The sequence below is a fragment of the Panthera tigris genome, chromosome B1 (genome assembly GCF_018350195.1).
Source record: "Panthera tigris isolate Pti1 chromosome B1, P.tigris_Pti1_mat1.1, whole genome shotgun sequence".
Lineage (NCBI taxonomy): Eukaryota > Metazoa > Chordata > Mammalia > Carnivora > Felidae > Panthera > Panthera tigris.
The window spans coordinates 162,965,519-162,983,370 of NC_056663.1; the positions used below are offsets into that span (position 1 = coordinate 162,965,519).

General features: G+C 45.2%; 1 protein-coding gene and 1 long non-coding RNA gene across 9 annotated transcripts in view; one reads left to right on the forward strand and one right to left on the reverse strand.

The window, feature by feature from the left end:
• Positions 1-17,852, reverse strand: part of DCUN1D4 (defective in cullin neddylation 1 domain containing 4) — an 84,789-nt gene that overhangs the window by 63,311 nt on the left and 3,626 nt on the right. Inside the window, exon 1 of one of the 8 annotated variants that reach the window (XM_042984558.1) lies at positions 11,883-11,904. The exons of 4 other annotated variants lie outside the window; for them this stretch is intronic. Coding sequence is in view for 1 of the 4 variants with exons in the window: in XM_042984552.1 (XP_042840486.1) it covers positions 11,412-11,436 (25 nt within the window). In the remaining 3 variants the exon portion in view is untranslated. Of the gene's footprint in view, positions 1-10,277; positions 10,298-10,946; positions 11,020-11,411; positions 11,577-11,882; positions 11,905-17,852 lie in introns of those variants that run through there. 3 more of the 8 variants (XM_042984552.1, XM_042984556.1, XM_042984559.1) reach the window with 3 other exon arrangements.
• On the forward strand, positions 958-7,895 carry LOC122238042. The gene is made up of 3 exons (XR_006217018.1): positions 958-1,119; positions 4,334-5,153; positions 7,437-7,895. It is a non-coding gene; the product is annotated as an uncharacterized LOC122238042 (long non-coding RNA).

Genomic DNA, 17,852 nt, shown 5'->3' on the forward strand with positions numbered 1-17,852 from the left:
TGGGAAAAAGAAAAGCTCCAGATGTAGGGGAAAGATTGTAGGGCTGGAAAGATTATAAGGTGAAAATGAAAAGAAACAAAGTAGCAGTAGGAAGACCTTAACATCATTCCCCTCGTCAATAAACACTTGCTACTTAAAGGCACAAGAGCCAAAAGGTGAGCCACACAAAGAGGACTCTGATAAGGGGTGGGAAGCAGGTCACCGTAGGTGACTCAGCATTTTCACTGAGCACAAGATCCAAAATTAAAGCTGTCCAAGCATACTGCTGCTGGCTTTTTCCTTCTAACTCTCACAGGACCCGTAAAAGAGGCTGCGAGAAGCCATCCGCCCGGGAGAGGCGGTGCGCCACCTAGCCCCGTCTTCCACTCCACGACCTGTGCCTGCTGGTGCCGTCTCAAAGGAGTCGGCCACTTCAGGACACCCTGTCTGGCTGCGTTCCAAGTGTGACAAGATACAAGGGGCCCTAGATTCATTCCCTTTGCCCCAGCCCACCCGCCGAAGAACACAGACCCACTCCGTGGTTCAGAGTAAAACTCATCCTTTAATCTCACTGATGTCACAAGAGCCCTGACGCTCTGGCATCAGAAAGGCCCGGGTTAAGAGTCTCAGCTCTGTGACACCCTAGCTGAGTGACCCCTTGTGACCCAATCTCACTGTGCCTCAGTGTCCTCATCTGTACAGAACGGGCCCCCCTTCACAAGGCTATTGTGAGGAGCAAATGAGATGGTGTGTGCCAAGCACTTAGCACAGTGCTGGCCCACGCTATGCACCCGTAACGGTTCATTGTTTTAACCCCTGCTATTATTAGAACACAGAATAGACTAAGACACGCTGAACCTGGAAGATCAAAAAGTAAAGACAGGGCAGAAGGGATGACAAGGTGACGGGTCTTTAAAAGTGTGGCACCAGTGGCCAGTAGCCTGGACTTGACCATGCCACTATCCTTCCCAGCCTCCCGTTTAATTAAGAACAAGTAATCTGTGGTCTAACTGCTGGGAACGGCATCTGCAGAAAGGGATACTAAAGGGGAAAAAGAGTCGAACTCAATCTCAACTACAGAAAAAAAGAAAACAATTTCAAAGATGTTACACAAAAACACGTAACTAGCTCTACTGAAAGGTAAGTTTTAGGTTTTCTCGCTTTTCTGCAATGTTGTTAGGTATGTCCTAGATTTAAAAATAATATAAAGAGTATGTTTTAGGGGTTCCTGGGTGGCTCAGTCAGCTAAGTGGCTCACTTCGGCTCAGGTCATGATCTCATGGCTCGTGAGTTCAAGCCCTGTACCGGGCTCTGTGCTGACAGCTCAGAACCTGGAGCCTACTTTGGATTCTGTGTCTCTCACTCTCTCTCTCTGCACCTCCCCTGCTCGCACTCTTGTCTCTCTCAAAAATAAACAAACATTAAAAAAAAAATACATATTTTTAAAAAGCATGTTTTAGAAGTAGTTAATACATGTTTATTTAAAATAGACACCCGGGTGGCTGGAGCACATGGGTGGCTCAGTCAGTTAAGCATCTGACTCTTGATTTTGACTCAGGTCACGATCCCACAGTTCGTGAGACTGAGCCCCATGTCGGGCTCTGTGCTGACTGTGCAGAGCCTGCTTCGGATTCTCTCTCTGCCTCTCCCGTGCTATCAAAAATAAATAAATAAAAACTTAAAAAATGTAAAAAAAAAAAGTAAAATAAGATCTAAGGAGACGAAATAAACACGACTATTCCGTGAGTTAAGGTATGCAATACTTTGCCACAATCAGTCCCCCAGTTAGAATCGGTTTTTAAATGCCAACTGTCACTGAGAGAAGATGGCAGCAAGGAGGAGAGAGGAGTGGCAAAGAAGGAATTCATCCTCCATGCTGATGCTGTTGGGGCCCACTCCAAGAACAAAAGAGCCAGAAGCAAAATGGAGACGATGAGGTCAGCTGGCTCTGCCGTCACCATCCACAGGCCAGAGACAAAATCGGGGGTTCCAGGATACCTGCAGGGCTGCCATAAGGACTAAACCAAAGGCACAAACAGAACGTTGAGTATTATTTCATCGGCAGCGGTGGGGCATCTAGCCCTGCGGTCAGAATGCCTGAGTTAGAATCTCAATTCGCCACTTACTTACAAGCTGTGTGACGTTACGAAGACGACTAAACCTTTCTCCGCCTCAGCTTCCTCATTTGTGAAATGGGAATAATGGTACACAGCCTGCTTCTGAGGGCCGTGGTGAGGGCTGAATGCGTCAAGACGGGCAAAGCAGCTGGAACAGTCCAAGGATAATCACCAAACCTGTCTCAGCCCCTCTCCATTCCCCCTTGTTCCTCCTCTCTCCCTGTGCCCCACCTTGTCTGACTCGTGCTTCCCTCCTCTCCTCTCCTTCCTACTCATACACTCTCCCTGGTCCCTCTTTGCAGCCCTCCGCCCGTGTGGCTCCTGCCCACCCCTCCACCTTGTCCCCTTCACTCTAGCCTGCCAAACACCCATTCTACTGCCCCAGTTCTCAGTACTGTCACCCCTGCTTGTCCCCACTGCTGGGAAAGCACCCTCCTACCTAATCCTCCCCCCAGGCACACATAGATCTTTTCCTTCACACAGGAAAACTTCAAAAGCAAAACCCAAAGTATAAATACTAACCTTTCCGTGAAGTCTAATTTTAATGACTTCCCATTTGCTCCCAAAGCACCCTGGGCATCCAACTAACTTAGCTGCCATCGTGTCATACTCAAACTGTCCGTTACTTCTCTGCCTCCACCCCTAAACCCGCTGGAAGAAGCTTCTTAGGCACAGGGACCCCCTCATTCTCACAGTCACGTGTGTTACAGCAATGCCTGGCAACAAACAAGAAAGCCTCCAATGTTTGGTGAATGGCTAACTGAAGGAATGCCTCACTTGGTTCTTTTCCTTCTGATAACCTCTCTTCCTCTCAAGGGTCTCCTTTCATAGCCTAATGAGGAAGGCGTCATTACACAGCAGTCATTAGCGACAAAAACAGAAAAGAGCCATACACGTCTCTAAACTGCGTGTTTTATCTCATTCAATCCTTGGGATCGCTCAGACCTTGCCTCCTACTTCTTTCTCTCTGCCCGACCCCCAACCCCACTCGAAGCACAGCAGCCTCTTTGCGATTCCTTCCTCGGTTCTGGGCCTGCTCCCACTCAGAGCCTCGCATTCATCTCCCCTGCTGCCGGGAATGCTCCTCACTCCCATCAGGTCTTAACCCAAAACCTGACCCTGCTATTTAAAACCACAACGTGCTCCATTCCTTTCCCCTCCCTGCTCACACACCTGTGCTCCCCCACCCTCCACCGCTTCATTTTTTTCTTTACACAACTTTTCACCATCTGACACACTGCATGATTTATTTACCTGCTCATTATCCCCCTCCCCCACACTAGACTGAGAACTTCACGAAAGATGAAGAACCGGGCCTGGTACATGGTAGATGCTCAATAAACACTGCTAACTGACTGCACAACTCCATATTCTGCAGCAGGGAAGCTTTATACGTGAGGGCTCTGAAGCTCACCGAGTAGCTGACTAACTTACCCATGGTCACACAGCTAATATGTAGCAGAGCAAGGATCTGAATCCAGGCAATTTGACTCTAGGGCCCACACTTAACTATTATGCTTTCCTGTCTCTCAACCTGAGCCAGATAACAATCCAAGACATCATCACATCCAGGGAGCAAACCCTGGATGTGACCCTCTTTGGGCCACAGAGAACAGCCATCCACTGGAAAAGTTCAAGAGAACAAGTCATTTTACTCTAGACAGGTCCACGTGGTAAAGCATTACCAGATTTATAATTTATATAGTACTGATAGTTTTTCTTTGGATTTAATAGTTCAGTAAAAAAAGGGAGAGAGATTAATACTGTACTGTATAAATACTTTTTATACCGTAACATCCCCATGAACAGCAAAGTGACAAATCATCAACTAACATGGAAGTGGCCTAAGATGACATATATCAAAAGCCAAAAATTGTGGTGCAATGTGGAGGAGAGAAGTACAGACTGCAAGGGGGCACAAGGGAACTTTTGGGGGTAATGAAAATGTTCTGTATCTTAATTTTAGTACTGGTTATACCAGTATGGATATTTATCAAAAATCATCAAGCTATATACACTTAAAATAGGCACAATTTTATAGTATGTATATTATATGCAATAAATGACTAAAATGCAATAAAGACATTCACATAGGAATTTTAGGTAAATATTCTACCCAAAAAAACCACAAATATTATTTCCATAGCTAATACTTCCAAATCAGACCCAAAAAAGACACACTAGAAGTTATACATTAGTTCCTGAGCATCAGACTTTGTTTGTTTGTTTGTTTTCAGGGCAAAGAGGCGATTAGGAAAAGACAAGCAGTGAAAAGCTCTGTATACTGAGATCCAGCAGGGGGGCTGATGTGTGGCCCAGAGTCCTGACTGACCACTGGCAAGACAGCACCCACAACGGACGTCATACATGCCTATGTGTCCTTTCTGTCCTTTGAGTAACCTGGGACCAGGAACCTAGGACTCTGAACAGAGTCCAGTCAGGGTGGAAAGGCACATCACTGCTCTTCTCCACAAGGGCCTCTGCCACGAACGGTCCGGTGACAGGTCTGGATGTTGATCTTCAGAATTCTTAGTTTCTCAAGCACCAGAAACCAACTAGCTAATATAACAGGATAACGACTGCTCTTTTAAAGGGCCACCGTATAATTCACAGCATGTCTAGGAAATCCAGAAAACCAAGTTACACAACCAAAACAATGCTTACGGGCACACGGCAGAGCACACAGACACAGCCAGAACTGGCTGGCCCCTGGGACTAGGGCAGCTGCCCCCACTGCCCATCCCCTCCAAACGGCCTCAGGGCACTCCCCCAGCTTCTTTCCATCCCTTGCCTCCAGCTTCAGATTCCATTCATTCACGATTCAAGTTCTGTGGTGGGTGTGTGTGAGCAGGTCTGCCTACAAAGGTAGGAGTTTCCCAACCAGAGAAAGAGCCAGGGCCCCGAAGACTGACAATGCCCATCACAGACACAAATGGATGGCACACCATCTCTGGGAATACCAGCGATATGGGCCAGCAAGTAGCAAAAGGTTTTAAAAAAAAAAAAAACAAGAAAAAAACCCCTCAAAGATGGAACTAAAAGGAATCATACCCAGAGGTAATGCTATTTGGGGAGGGTGGGGGTCTTTTTCATATCATTTAGTGTTTTAGTATATTAGTTAGTTGCAAAAACTACAAGCCTACCTTCCTAAACTGAAAATAACTCATTAAGAGTGTTTTCTAAATAAAAGAAAAATAATTCAAATCTGGAGTAGTAAATTCTTTGTTTGCTAGAATAATGGACACAAGAGGGGAAAAACAAAACACTTAGGTCTGAAACAGTAATGCAATTATTGCCAAAATACATGATTCTATTTAAAATGCGTTTGGATATCTTTTTCTACTTAAAGCATAGTTTTTAAATGTATATTCTGCTTAAAAGAATAATTCTCAAGAGATACTTCTCCTAACCTGAATCTCAGAATAAGAAAAAAGAACAAGCTCTGAAAAGCTATTAATACGAATGCAAGATGACCAACTATAAAAAGATATCAGAATTAATGTCACATTCTCAGAAAATTCACCTTCAACTAACAAAGTTTATTATCTAAAGAAAGCTTCCAGCAATCTCAATGTATAGTTAACATTATGAAATAAACCCTAAGGACCAGAATCTGGTCACAAAACAAAGAGAGGTAATGCCAGTCTTCTCAAGCCCTGCCTTAGCCTTCTCCACACAGACTTACACACCAGATCTGAAATGGAAACATGCGCTTTCACACATAGACTCCTGGTCCCTTAGTATATCACCAGCATTTTACTTTCCCCTTGAGAACTTCTCTGTGCCACAGGCATTCTTCAATACATCTGCATGTATTTAAAAAGAAATATTATCGGGGCCCCTGGGTGGCTCAGCTGGCTAAGCGACCAACTCTTGATTTTGGCTCAGGTCCTGATCTAATGGGTGGTGGGATCAAGCCCCAGGTGGGGCTGTAGCTGGGCGTGGAGCCTGCTTAGGATTCTCCCTCTCCCTGTACCCCTCCTCTGCTCATCTTGCATTCTCTAATATATTTATATTTATATAATTGAAATTGGTTTGCTTATGGCTGACTTTGTTAAAAAAGAGAATGAATAAGTGAAAGTTTGTATTCCCTGAAGACAATCTGAAGATAATGAAAGACTCAGAAGCATACTAAATAGGAAGGAGAATTAAAATTTTCTAGATAATTCACTAAGAGTTGACCATTTAAGTGCAATTCAATACATGCTTGAGGACCTAAACAAAGCATCATCTTTGATGACAAAGTGGATAATAAGTCAGATAGTCCCAGATCTCAAGGGGTAATAATCTAATTGGGGAAGGGACAAATAAGTAAACAAGCAGCTACTGTTATAGAAGTTAAAACTGAGAACAGAAGTAAACAGTACTTTGGAGATTCAACACACAGAGAGAGGATGAGTCTGCTAGAGAGGGAACAGGAACCCGGTAAGGAAAAGCTCCCCAGAAGTAGCACTGATGGAAGCAGCAGTTCAGGGAGAAGAAAGTGAGCTTCAACTACAGAAGCTGGTTCAAACCTAGGTTCTGAGGAGTCTGTATTTCATGAAGCAAACGGGAACCCTCATTTTGTCTAGGGGAATCCTAAGGACAATGATGATTGGACTAGCAATGAGGAAGGCAAAGGGAGAGGAGGCTGAGGCTAGCAAAAGGATTACTGCCCATTCACTACAACGTAAGGAAAGACAGATCAGCCCCAGGGTGATGGCAATAGGTCTGAGAGTTCAGTAGAGCATGGGGAAGGATGAGAAATATCTAAGCTGCCAGCTTGGGTCAGTAAATGAATTGCAGTTCATGAACCAGAGGAATAAAACTAATTAGTCTTGTTTTCCTCTTTGTTTTGACTGCTAGGATGCTCAGAGCCAAAATATGGCCTGTTTCTAACATACAGCAAGCATTTATATGCAGCCTGTAAATCTACAGTTTATTTTCCTTCTCTTGACAGGCTTTTATTTATACTTAGTAAGTCACCTTTGTTTTAAAATGAAGCAGAAAATAAACTGGCAGATAAAAAAAAAAAAAAAAAAAAGACTGAGACCAAGCCAGAAACAGCTGGACAAAGTAGCTGGCTCAGGGATATAACCTGTAGGCTGCCGACCCAGAGCATTTTCCTCACTGTTCTTACACCCTAGCACAGGCCACATCTCACAAAAGCAGCTGAAAAATGCCAGACTTTCACTTTCTCAACCTTCCTTACAAGTAGCAGTGCCATAGGATCAGTTCTATTCAGTGAAACTGAAAGGGGGGGGAGGGGTTGGGAGTCTCCAGGGTGACCTTCTAGAAGACTCCTCTCTGCTAAGAGGGAGTTGTAAGAAAATATATTCCTTTCTTCCCTGTCTTACACAGGCATGATGTCTGGGGCCCCAGCAACCACATTGCCAACAAGAGGCAACCAGCCTGAGGCTTTCCAGAAGTCAAAATATTAAGAAGAGAAGAAGAAAGGGATGCAAAGAACCTAGAGTCTTCAAAGGTATCATTCAGACACTGCACCAGAATCATCTATTCTCTACATTTCTTGCTACTGGGCAATAATAAGTTCTATTATTTATGCCATTTTTAGTTGTGTATTGTTACTTGCCAATAATGGATACAACAGAGGTCAAATCATGAGGTCGGTTTCTGACAGGTTGATTTTTTATTCTGCTGATTTAACAAGATCCTTATTCTTGAGATGACAAAATACCAAACATGTATTATTAGCCAGGAAGAAAGCAATAAACTGTAAGAGCTGCTGGGAGCAGCTAAAGATAAAAACAGAAAGGGATATAATGATAAATAACATCTGGAAAAATGTGATCAAGTACAGGCAGGGGCACTTCTTGGAGGAACAGAGGAAGGAAAGAGTAAATGTACAGAAGTTCTCTATGATGAAGAAAATGAGGGAGACTTTGCTGGCGGTGCTATAGACAAGATAACCTAAAAACCTTCCCAATATAAAACTGTGCAAAAATACTGGGCCAAGGGTAAGAAACATCTGTTTAAATGCATAGATAAGTTCACATGAAAATAAAGGACCTCCATTGGGGCACGTGGGTGGCTCAGTCGGTTAAGCATCCCACTTTGGCTCAGGTCATGATCTCGAAGTTCACTTGTTCCAGCCCCACATTGGACTCTGTGCTGACGGCTGAGAGCCTGGAACCTGCTTCGATTCCCTGTCTCCCTCTCTCTCTCTGCCCCTCCCCCTCTCATACTCTGTGTCTCTTTCTGTCAAAAATAAATAAAACATTTCAAAAAATTAAAAGAAAAGAAAGGACCTCCCCAAAGGCCAAAAATTAAAGAGGAACCTAAAATCCACAGCATAAAATATAAGCTGATCAGGTTTAGAAACCTAGGGTTTGAGGGGCTGGAGAAGAGGGGGACTGTGTGTGTGTAAAGGGCAACTGCCCTTTGGGATATAATAGAGATAAAAAGGGAAAAATTACTAAGCTAATACTTCTCTTAAAACACCACCTTGAAGACAATTATAACTCTTGTTTTCATCTTCATACACTTTACCCTTTATATGAGAACAAATTCCAATATTAAGTGTATATTTTAAAAAACATGTCCACATTACATAGTTACACATCACAAAAGGCTTCCTGAATATTTCATCACAAGATTAAGCAAAACGTAAGATAAACAGAAATCTTTTCCTGAAAAAATTACACATTGCCCAATTTTTCAGCCATCATTTAACCATTAATCACTTAATCAAGTATGCAAGTTCAGTATATTTGTAACCATACTAAAAGGTTTCCAAATTTTAGGACTTTTTGGTCAAATTTTATCATTAGGATCATTATAATATTCTTCTGGTGACTATGCTACCAATAGTTTCACAATACCTTATATATCACATAAAATCAGTCTGTCATCTCTGAGCTAATCTTATGGCCCTCTACATTACAGATTCTGTGATGTACAGATTCAGTATTTAAATGGTAATGGGAATCCGCAAAAGATGTGGCATTTAGGGCACCTAAAGACTGAGAGGGTGGTCTCTAATATTAAAGAGGCAAAGAGAAAGAATGACAGTAGCAGTTAAAAGCAAACAACAACCAAAAAAAAAAAACCAATACGAAAACTTAAGGCCCTCCACCAAGTTTACCTTCTTCTAGCTTCCTTTGCTCCCCTATTCCCTTGAAAACTGGAAACATCACATATTCCCTTTGTTCGTCTTCATGCAGGCTTTATGAATGGGCACATTTCCACCCTAAATTCCATTAAGCCTCCTCCATCACTCAAGACCATCTTTTTTCAAAAAGTCCTATCTCTGGGCAGTCCAAACAGCCCAAGAAATACAACCACATAATCTATACTACCTTCACAAGGGTTACACTGGTCTCCACTGCATTCCGAGATTTATGTAAAATTAAGCCTTTTAAACTAGTGTTTACATACACTGGATGCCACAATAAACACAGCATCCTAAACTCTGCTTTAAGATCGTGCTGAATTTTGAATGTTTTTCCAAACCTATGAGCTAGATGATAAAAGGCTAAGCATTACCCTACAAATTACAAATAAGGCCACCAAATGCCGGAGGAAGTAATCAACTAGTGAATCAAGAACCCAAGTGCAAAAGGACTGTGTCTGGCTTGGTTTTCCCCCTCCCGCTGACACAGAGAGAAGGTCTAGTGAATCGCTCCAGCCCCAGGGGACAAGAGAAGATTCCCAAGAGCGCGCTCGGGTCCGCTGGGGAAAAAGCACGAGTTAGCAGAGCCGGGAAGCTCCGAAAGGCGCGAAGCATTCTGGGACTCGTTTCCACAGTTACCCACGTGCACCCAACCCAACCGCGGCCCCGCGCGGCGCGGACTACAAGTCCCAGAATTCCGCGCGACCGCCTTTCCCCTTCACACCCGGCCACTAGAGCCAGACCCTAAAGGAAACCCCTAACGCGTCCTCCCCGCAAGCTAGGCAGAGGTCGCGCTCCGCAGGCGCTACGTGGAGCCTGTGGTCCAGCCCCCCCGTGCAGGGAAGCGGGTCTCTAGGTACCAGCGTCCACACCTGACGACCAGAAATTAGACAACTGCGTCACAGACTGCCAAACCCACGGACTGCCTGGGACCCCAACACCTCCCCTGCGCAAAACCCCCCACCCGGTCTCCAGGGCCCGACCCCTCCCGCTCCCGCCGCGGAAAACCCGCAGCCCGCGCCCGTGCCCCGCCTCCCAGTCCCGCAGCCAGAGCCCGCGCCAGCGCTGACCTCGCTTCCCGCCGCTCTGGGGGAACCGCGGCCAGCGCCAACCTCAGGGCACCTCCCCGCCCCCTCCACCTCAGCCCCGCCCCCTCCTCTCCCGGCACCCCGAAGCTCAGGGCTCCCCCTTACATGGACCCTATCTTGATCCGGGGGAGGGAACACCTCCCTGAAAACTGAGTTTGCCACCTTTCCCCTGAGCCCCGCGCGGACCGAATGTGGACTTGACAGTCCTCCCCCTGCCCCCGGCCCCTCCCAACCCCCCTTTCCTCCCAACTAGCTTTACACCCCCACCGCACCTCCCCTACCCCTACCCCCACCCCCATCCTGTCACCTCAAACCCTCCCCTCCTTCCTCGCCTCTAACTCCCAATTACCCTCTCTTCCCAACACCTGCTCAATCCTATTACCCCAACGTCTGCCCCCCTCTTAACCACTCCCAATTACCCTACCACCCTCCCTATGCCTCTCCAGCCCGCCGGACTCCCCAACTATCCCATCACACCCCAATCCTTCCCACCACCTCGCTCTCCCGTTACATCAGCCCTCATCTCCGCGCCCGCCCTCCAGCCCCGCTCGACCGCTGCCCCCATTCCCCCACCGCATTGTTCCCCCCCCCCACCCCCGCCATCCAGCCTTCTTCCCATTGTCCCCGCCCCCGCGCTCCCCTAGCACTCACCCGCCTTTCTCACGGAGCCGCCCGCACCACTCAGCCCCTAGGAAATCCTCACCCCTGCGCCCCGCTCGCTCGCTCCCTCCCTCTCTCCCCGCGCCGGTGCCACCCCCGGCCCTGCCCGCTAGCGCCCGCCGCCGCCTCCACCTCCATTCACCCCAGGCACTCCGGTCCCAGCCCTTCATCGCACGTCCCGCCCCCCCTGCCCCCAACACTGAAAAGGAGCCAGTCCCCACCCCCCTCACCTCCGCCCTCCCCCATCAGGCCGGCCCCTTCCCCCCCACGCCCGCCCCCGCCCCGCGCCGCCCGCAGCGTCACCGCCCGCCCCGGCCCCGGGAGGGGAAGGGGTGGCTCCCGGGCAGGGACTCCCGGCGCGTTTCGGGACAGGAGGCGCGGGGCGGGGACTGCGGGAGCGGAGTGGAGAGTGCTAGCAACCGCCCGGCCCCGGCCAGCTCGCTCTCTGTTACTCACTGACAGCGGCGGCATCCGAGTGCATTTTCGGGCAGCTCACACCCCACTCGCCGCCCAGGCTCCCGCGCTCGCCTCGCGGTCCCCCCACCGGCTCGCCGCACCTCGGCTTGGAGCTGAGGACCAGCCGCCAGCACTCCCGGCCTGCCCACTTCGCCTCCAACCATTGGCTGAACCTCGGTCGAAGGACCGCCCCTCCGCGTCTCTCATTTGACAAAAGGAGTAAGGAGGGCGCCGGTCTGGGGCTGGCAAAGAGGCCCCGCCCCTTGAGGTCCAATGCGATTGGTCCCGGCGCCTCGTCCCCGTAACGCCCCTGGCGGAGGCCACGCTCTGGAGCAGCAGGTTGGGCCCGGCTGCTGTCACTCATCCCCGGGGGTCCGAAAGCGCGTGTAGGGGCGAGGCTGGCGAATTGGTCCACCTTGACCCTGAAGCCCCGCCCCGTCACGGGCGGGATTGGTGGAGCTGCAGACCAACCGAGAAAGAAGGGTCGGCTTCTGAAACAAAGCACGCGTGGTGTTGCGTGAAGAGCGGTAAAGGGAAAGCACAGTTGGGGGCATCTTGTGTCCCGCTACAAGGAGTAGGGGAGTTGGCCCCAAACTTGCGTCACTCGCTTGTCTCGCACGCCTCGGAGCGGTCCTCGACAGAAGCCCAGTCCGCTCCGAACTTGGACTGGGACTTCTCTTGGTAGCTGGATAAAGAATCATCGCGTTCTCGTTTCCAGCAAACCCTCTAAGGAACAAACTCCTACTTCTTGTACAACAATTACAACAATCCATCCTCTTCCCGGTTTTGAATTGCACTTCTTTTCCAGAATCAACACACTTCTCCCTTGGTCACAAATGGGCTGTTCTAAAGGCTTCGAATGCTAACAGGCATTGTCCGTCGTCATACACACATCTGAATACGCCCCCCCCCCCCCCCCACAGCACGCAGGAAATCAGGGCCACGATCTCAGCTTCAGGCTCAGTCTGGCACGTTGGCAAGTCCAGAGGATAGGTTCTGAGTCCTCGAAGGACAACTGGCTGAATTGAGAGACTGTCATTCATTGACGCTGAGAGGGCCTCATTTGGCTGTTAGTTGGCAGAGGAAGGTGTTAATTTAAGTGAATTCCTAGGACCACTGAGTTTCCTAAGACAAGAACTCGCACCATTCTTATGAGTTCCAACCATTTTTTTCAATGCTTTTCAACCAAGTCGTCACACTTAACCATAATGTAGCAGAATAATTTGAGATACTTAGGTAGGACAGCCCTCTCCTACCCCAATCACGGGCACATCCACCACTTACCTGTATCCCAAGGCTCTGCCCCAGCCTACAGCCAGGGCATTACACACACACACACACACACACACACACACCGCCTCCAAGAATATTACAAACAACTGGTAACAAAACATTAGCCGTTTAAGTTTTAGATTTCTATAGCCAAGGCTTTTGAGTTTCAGAGTTCTGAAATTTAGGTTTCAAATCAGTGGATAAATGTTACACCAAAAACAAGATATTTTGAAAGAACAGGATCAAACCAGTTCATCTGTCCACACCACTCCTGTTGTAGTATACTCTATCCCTATAAATCCCTAATGTCTCCCGAGTAAATTACAGCCTTATAATTTTGTACCTATCATTAACACATTTATGAATCACTTCACCTAATTATAGAATCTCAGAATTGACCTGAATTTATCCACTTCAGTTTTCTTCTCAAGAATCTCCTCCATATTGGTGACTTTTAACCTAACAGGTCTGTCAGCTGGGCCTCACAGAGATGGGTAAGTACCTCCGGACTCTGAAATAGGCCATTCCTTGTTGGGCAGATCTAATTCTAAGAAAAGTCCCTTCTTACTCTGAACTAAGAGCTGTGCTTGCAATCCTTATCACATTTATGTGTTCAACCTACTCTATATCTAGGAAATAGTAAATTATATATAGTTTACACAAATTCATGATATTTTGTATATATATTTGTATGTTTTTTATTGATCATGGTAATTTAAGGGCTGAGACACAGTTATTTTGCAAAGAAAGGAGTTTGCTTCTTGACACCACCAAATTAAAATAAACCCACAACTAATTTGTTCTAGGGAGCCATTTACTGTATTGATTTTTTTGCACCCAACTTTATAATGTATATAATGGCTAAGCTACATGAGGGATCTGCCCACTGCTTTGCCCCTAGCACCCAGCACTTCACTGGCTCAGGGTGTCCACAAAAATATATAGGATGTTCAGCCTTTGTTACTTCTCAGCATCACTTTCAGTCAGGCCTGTATGGTTATTTTCAAATGAAAAACAGACTTAGTAATTAGTACACATCTTTCTGGTAGGTCAGCTACAGCCTGAAGATTGAGGGGCTAAGTTCATTCTTAGTTTGCTAAGACTTACTGCCCACATGTTGAATGAATAGTAAAACGGGTATAACTAAATGATTACATAATATTCTGTAAATATCACCCCATCATTTTAATAATCCACAAGACTAGAAACCTTTGAGGGCAGGAAACTTGTTATATATATCTTATGTCCCCAGCACCTAGTATAGTGCTTTCAAATAGTAGGCACCAGTTAGTCGTTCCTTAAAGTGAACGGAATGTTGACTGTAATGTGAAATTTTAGATCTAGGAGAAGCCTTGGGAAAACCCAACTTCCTCATTTTAAGAATATGAGACTTGAGGTCCCAAGAAGTTAAATGTCTAATCTAAATCACTCAGCTAGTTAATAACAAAGCAGTAACTAAACTCAGGTTTCTCACCTCCCAGACCAGGTCTTTCCCCCCGTACCACACTGTCCCATACCATACCTTCAAACTCCAAGGATGGGTAAGCTACTCTTCCTTCCCATTTGAATGTTATTATAAAAACCTGATACAAGTTCTATACTTCATAGCTGGAATACTGCCTTCTTTTTTATGAAACGCAATAAGAATTTTTTTTCAATATGTAATATAACATGTAACGTTTTTCTCTCTGGTGCCATTTCCAAATTACTTGATCCTTATGGGGATGCTTACAGAGATAATAATGTTACACTTCTGTGCATTTATATTCAAATCCTTGGAGGGAAAATTAATAAGTATCTTGGGAGTGTGATGGTAGAGTAAAACTTTCCCCCAAATTCCACACATCCCACAATAGCAGGCTTTTCTGCATGTGTCGGGGATGGGGATACAGAGTGGAGAATGGCAGAGTCCTACGACTGAAATAAAGTTGGGCCTGCTTAGATAAGTAGATAAATGTGCCCCTGGTAAAATTTGAAGAGAATGGAAAAGAACACATGTCGAGGAGGAATCAATTCAGCCTCAGATTGCAGTGCGAGAGTGTGTAGAACTCCACTCTTATCAAAAGTCAGGCTACCTAGGTTTACATGGAAACGAAAACAAAACAAAGTAATATATCTGTAGAGGTCAGGATAATTCATTTCTCCAGACTCATAACCAACTGACAGTTTGCTAATCCAAATGATGACAACTTTTTTTTTAGTTCCTTCCCATGTGATCGTGCTTTGCTTGTTAAAGTATTCCACCTAACCTTGCAACACTCCAGTAGAGTACTAATATTATCCCTAATTTGCAGATAAGTTAACGGAGGCTTAGACAGCTTCAGTAACTTGCCATCTAGCTAATAAGGAATAGTGTCCCTAAGTGGTGAAACTCCCTGTGTTATAATGTTCCCCCTCTTTTTAATCAGGTTAATATATGCCCTGCATACCTAAGAGACTTATTTATAAGGATATAATGATATGGATATAAATGTGCTTTTCAAAGATAGTGAAACCTGGCCTTATTCTCGAGTTGAATATCTAGACTCAGGTTGCCTTTGTAGATATATATTATGAAAAATAGGAGTTAGAAAGATTAGTTCCAGGTTACTCTATCCTTCTTACCTGTTTTATCCTTTGACCTGATTTCAATAGCAACTATCAACTTCATGGTATTTTTTTAATGAGATTATTTATCTAGAGTATCTAATGAGGCTCTGCTGAATGTAATAAATTCACTACTCTGATATACCAGTGGGAAGGGACAGCCTCTTCGGCCTACTGGACTTAACCTTTTAACCATTGAGGCCTGTGTTACTGGGAAACAGTTTCGGCTCTTAAGCTTTTAATTTCATAGGAATGTCACTGTAACTTATGCTTCTTTTCACTTATATTCATAGAACAGTTTTGCAATAGCCACTTGCAGATGCTACTAGGGTAATAAAAGTGTAGGTTTCATTTTTCAATACCTGTATATAGTCATGTCCCAATTATTAGGCTAATGGAAAAGGCTCAGAAGTAGACATTTTCCTCCATTGTCACCAACAGGGACAGTCTCTCCTCAAAACTGATGATGATTGGGGCGGCTGAGTGGTTCAGTTGGTTAAGCTTCCGACTTCGGCTCAGGTCATGATCTCACGGTTCGTGAGTTTGAGCCCGTGTCGGGCTCCGTGCTGACAGCTCAGAGCCTGGAGCCTGGAGCCTGATTCGGATTCTGTGCCTCCCTCTCTCTCTGCCCCTCCCCCACTCACACTCTGCCTCTCTCTGTCTCTCAAAAATGAATAAACGTGGGGAAAAATTAAAAAAAAAAACTGGTGATGATTGACAAGCTGAAAAGATGGCATCATTTGCCATATATCTTGTTTAACACACTTTTTCTTTCATCAGCTTCCTTTTCCCCTGCCCCTATTATGCTAGAGGTTAGAACACTGACAGTGAAACACAAGCAAGTGACCTCTATAATCATCACAGGTTACTTCGTAGAATTGATAACCTGTCATGTGGGTTTATAATGCACATTAACGGGACTTCCATATTTTTCATCAGCCTCTATTGGGTCAGTAATGTAACTCCCAAAGTGAAAAAAAGAGACCTTAAGAGATGGCACTTTTTCGAACCAACTCTGCACTGGGCATTTTTAGACATGGCAGAACTTTTGACATTTTTTTCTGAAGCAAGACATAGGCTTAATCCAGATGGCCTGGATTAAAAACCCATCGGCTCCGCCACTTGAGAAGACAAATTATTTTGGGGCACCTGGGTGGCTCAGTCAGTTAAGTGTCAGACTTCAGCTCAGGTCATGAGCTCATGGTTTGTGGGTTCGAGCCCCGTGTCAGGCTCTGTGCTTACAGCTCAAAGCCTGGAGCCTGCTTCAGAATCCGTGTTTCCCTCTCTACCGCTCCCTGCCCCGTGCTCGCTCTCTCTGTCTCTCAAAAACAAATAAGCATTTAAAAAAAAAAATTTTTTTTAAAGAAGACAAATTATTTCACCTCTCTCTGTGTCTTAGTTTCCTCATCTGCAAAAGAGTGAGAATAACATGAACCACCTCATAGTTATGTTGTGAGAAATAAGCAAATGAATAAGTACAAGGAAAGCATATGAAAGTACCTGGCTCAATACCTGTTAGTTGCAGTACTCATCATACTCTTGAATAAACCCTTCCCCTTCACATCCACCTTGTCATCCCAGATCCTTCTTTTCCTCTAAGCTGTCTCTAACTCCACAGTCACTATGTTTCATTAAGTTGGCTTCCTTTCTCCTTTCTAGAGTTTACAGTGAACACTGAGTTGGGATACAAAAGCCTTCTTCACCAAGACATGTCACCAGTGTGAAATTAACCTAGTTTGAAACTGACATGTGAGACTTTACACAATAAAGAAGAAAATGGGGACCCCATATCAATGCTGCGTCATTCAAACTTTTTGAAAACTAGCTTAATGAAAATTGATTGATACTGGAAGTTCAGATGTACATAGGAAATTTCTAAACAATTAAACAAATTGTAGCAAATTACAGGGGATTCTACATAAATAGAAGCATATATTGTGTTCCCATAGTGAATCATTTCTCTTCCTTGTCCTTTGAAGTAATATTACCCTTCTCTGAGTGCCACAGTTACTGGCATAAAAGACTTTGAATCTGCTATACCAGAGGCAAAATGTCTTTAAATATTACCCTTGAGCCAGCCTGGAATAAGATGCAGACCCTACCGCTTTAACCCTTGAACAGGAATTAAACTTGTCTGGGCCTCAATTCCTCCGTCTATAAAAATGGGAGTAATATCTTCCAGAGATAAATATGATAAAATATGTGAAAGCATTTATAAAAGTAGGAAAGGGAAGCAGAAATAAATGCATGAGCACCAATTATGTGATGCATCCACATTTTTCTTTGTGAACCTCATGCAGTCTTGTGAGGTACAGTTGGTTGGCTAATTTTTATGCTTGGGGCTATTTCAAGCAAAAATGAGTCTGTGTTTTTAAGTTATCTAGAAAATCCTGGTTTCCTTCTTTATGGAGCTGCCATTTTAGGGATCTCTCAGAAAAGCTAAGAATTTTCCAATTCTGATGAGATTTGACATCAGTATTTCAATTTCATTTTTTTTTTTTTTTTGCTTCTCCTGGATATAGAGAAAAAATTTCATTTATTTTTAAAACTATTTCCAATTTCCACGATTTCTTGACACATGAC